This window comes from Plectropomus leopardus, unplaced genomic scaffold (genome assembly GCF_008729295.1).
Source record: "Plectropomus leopardus isolate mb unplaced genomic scaffold, YSFRI_Pleo_2.0 unplaced_scaffold11847, whole genome shotgun sequence".
Classification (NCBI taxonomy): domain Eukaryota; kingdom Metazoa; phylum Chordata; class Actinopteri; order Perciformes; family Serranidae; genus Plectropomus; species Plectropomus leopardus.
Window position 1 is genome coordinate 1 of NW_024612557.1, and position 2,486 is coordinate 2,486.

The 2,486-nt window shown below is 35.4% G+C and overlaps 1 protein-coding gene across 1 annotated transcript; it reads left to right on the forward strand.

The window, feature by feature from the left end:
• Window positions 1–1,478: 1,478 nt before the first annotated feature.
• On the forward strand, window positions 1,479–2,149 carry LOC121963600 (transmembrane protein 131-like; the record flags this gene model as incomplete). Its single annotated transcript, XM_042513882.1, has 3 exons — window positions 1,479–1,651; window positions 1,740–1,893; window positions 1,979–2,149. Coding segments are annotated over exons 1-3 (498 nt in total), but the record flags the coding sequence as incomplete, so codon positions are not given.
• Window positions 2,150–2,486: the final 337 nt, after the last annotated feature.

Sequence of the window (2,486 nt, forward strand, 5' to 3'; positions counted from 1 at the left end):
GGCTCAGCTAAAAAGATATATATATATATATCTTTTTAGCTGAGCCACAAAGTACTTCCCAGTTTTAAAAATGTACAGAATAAAAATAAAATATCAGAAAGTACGTAGGGCCGCCCCCACCCCTCTTATGAAGTAACCAAAGTTAATTAAATACAATTTAGAGAAGAGAATTAAGCTCATATAAGCAGATAAAATGAAGAACCACAATGACAAAACAGATATAAAGTAAATGCAAGAGCATAAAATAATCACATGGGGAAAATAAACTAGACCACAAAGAAATGTAATGATACAACAGTGCCTTTTCCAAAGACCAGCGCATCTACAGTGAAATTTGGCATATTTGAGTTTTAATATCATTTCTTTTGTGAATCAGACCTTGAGACGGGGTAGATGGCAGTTGTAAGTGATGCACAGTTCATAAGCAGCTCACAGCAGTCTTATCGTATTCAGCCCAGCGTGTTACATCTCCGTTTATTTCTTAAATCAACTGGAAGCTGTTTTGCTTAATATATTGAACATCCAACTTTGTATTTAATTTTTTTTTTCTTCATTTTTTTAAGGAAATTGAATTGCAAATAGCTGAGCTTGTGACATACAATCAATGGAAATCCAATTCAGAACATTAACCCTTTAACATCCGAGCAAATTGATTTGTTTAAAAAAGAAAAACATGAAAATATTAGCAGGGAAATTTGTTAAAAGTACAAAAAAATTACTTGAAAAAACAAAAAACTAAAAGAAAGTTTAAAAAAAAACACAACAAAATAATCTGGTGAAAGCACATTAAAAATTAATTCTGCAACCTAAATTTGAAATATGCAATTGTAAATATATTTTTTCCCAGCTTTTTCAAAATTATTTCCAAAATTCACTTATTTCTTCCAATTTGTGGAACACCTCTTACACAGTTGCCTTTTTTCTCATATTTGTGATAAAATTGCACCAATTTGCTGCAATTTCAAAGACAAAAATATTTGCAAAATGTGTCTGAAAGCAGAAAAGTGATGTTGGTTTAACAATTGTCAAAATTCAAAAAAAGAGCTACCGTACGCCTGTTGCACCATCACTCTGTTTCGCTGTGGGACTGACACATTTTTTAAGTATCTTAAATGAGAAAAGTGCATTTCTTCATAGTCGCTTTAAAATAGCGCAGTCATTTCCACTGAACTCTGATGAGTTACATGATGTCAGCTTCCTCCTCTTAGTCTTAACCTGCCGACAGACACTGAAAAATCATCCTAAAAAGTGAAATTATAGTGTGTTCAGCTTCCTTTTAAAATGCTCTATTTTAGGTTATTCGTATATTTGAGTAAAAACAAAAAATAAAAGGAATCAGAGCGTCTTTTCCTCTTGTTTGTGTCTTATAAAACACATTACTGTTTATTAGTAATAATAATAACATAATTCTTAAGCTGTGACTTTAACATCATGTCCTTACTATCTTTTTTTTTTGGTTTGCACAACTTCCTCTTGAGATGCGGTTTGTATTCTTTTGCTGTGCCCTTATCTGCTGTTTCGATCTTGTTTTTTTCGTTGCAGCTTCAAAAGCGAGAAGACCATATCAGTTCTCTGGTAAGATAACTGTCAAAGCGAAAGAAAAGAGTTACTCCAAGCTTGAAATCCCTTACCAGGCAGAAGTTCTCGATGGGTGAGTTGTTTTGTGAGAGACTGGTCGGATTTATGTATTTTTAGGAGAAAACGTTCCTAATAAATGGTATTTTTCTCTGTTCTGGCAGCTACCTGGGCTTCGACCACACAGCCACATTGTTCCACATCAGGGACAGTCCCGTCGACCCAGTGGACAGACCCATCTTCCTCACAAATGCCTTCAGCTTTGCAATCCGAATACACAATGTGTCCCTGCCCGAAGAGGCCAAAACCATGTTTAACGTGAGAAAGGGTTAACGGAGGTTTGCAAAATGTCACGTATGCGCAGAGGTCAACATGACATCACTGTCTCGCCTCTCTGTTTTAGGTGCAGAACTTCAGCGCACCCATCCTCATTCCCCCACATGAGTCGCGTTACATCTTCTCCCTCCTCTTTCGGCCAGTTCGGCCCTCCATTCACATCGACAGCAACATCCTGCTCATCACAAACGCATCCAAGTTCCACCTGCCCGTCCGGGCCTACACAGGCTTCCTGGAGGTACTTACAGTTTATTTAGGAAACAGAAATCCTCTTCATATGTTGCTAATTTACTCACATCTAAGTTGTACTAAACACAGAGTCAATGCATCATCTACTGAAGGTTAGAAAAAAAGCCTTTGAAGTTTACAGGATGGCTGACAAACTGCAAAATGTAATAACTTGATTTTATGTATTTTTATGGTGATCATTTAGTCTTAACAGAATGGGAGTGGAAACTGCTATGAAGGACAAAAAATGACATGACAAGTATTAATAAATATATTCGTTTTTATGGCATTAATTAAATATATACATTTTTTTTATATAAAGGCTAAAAAAATGTTTATAAATAAAT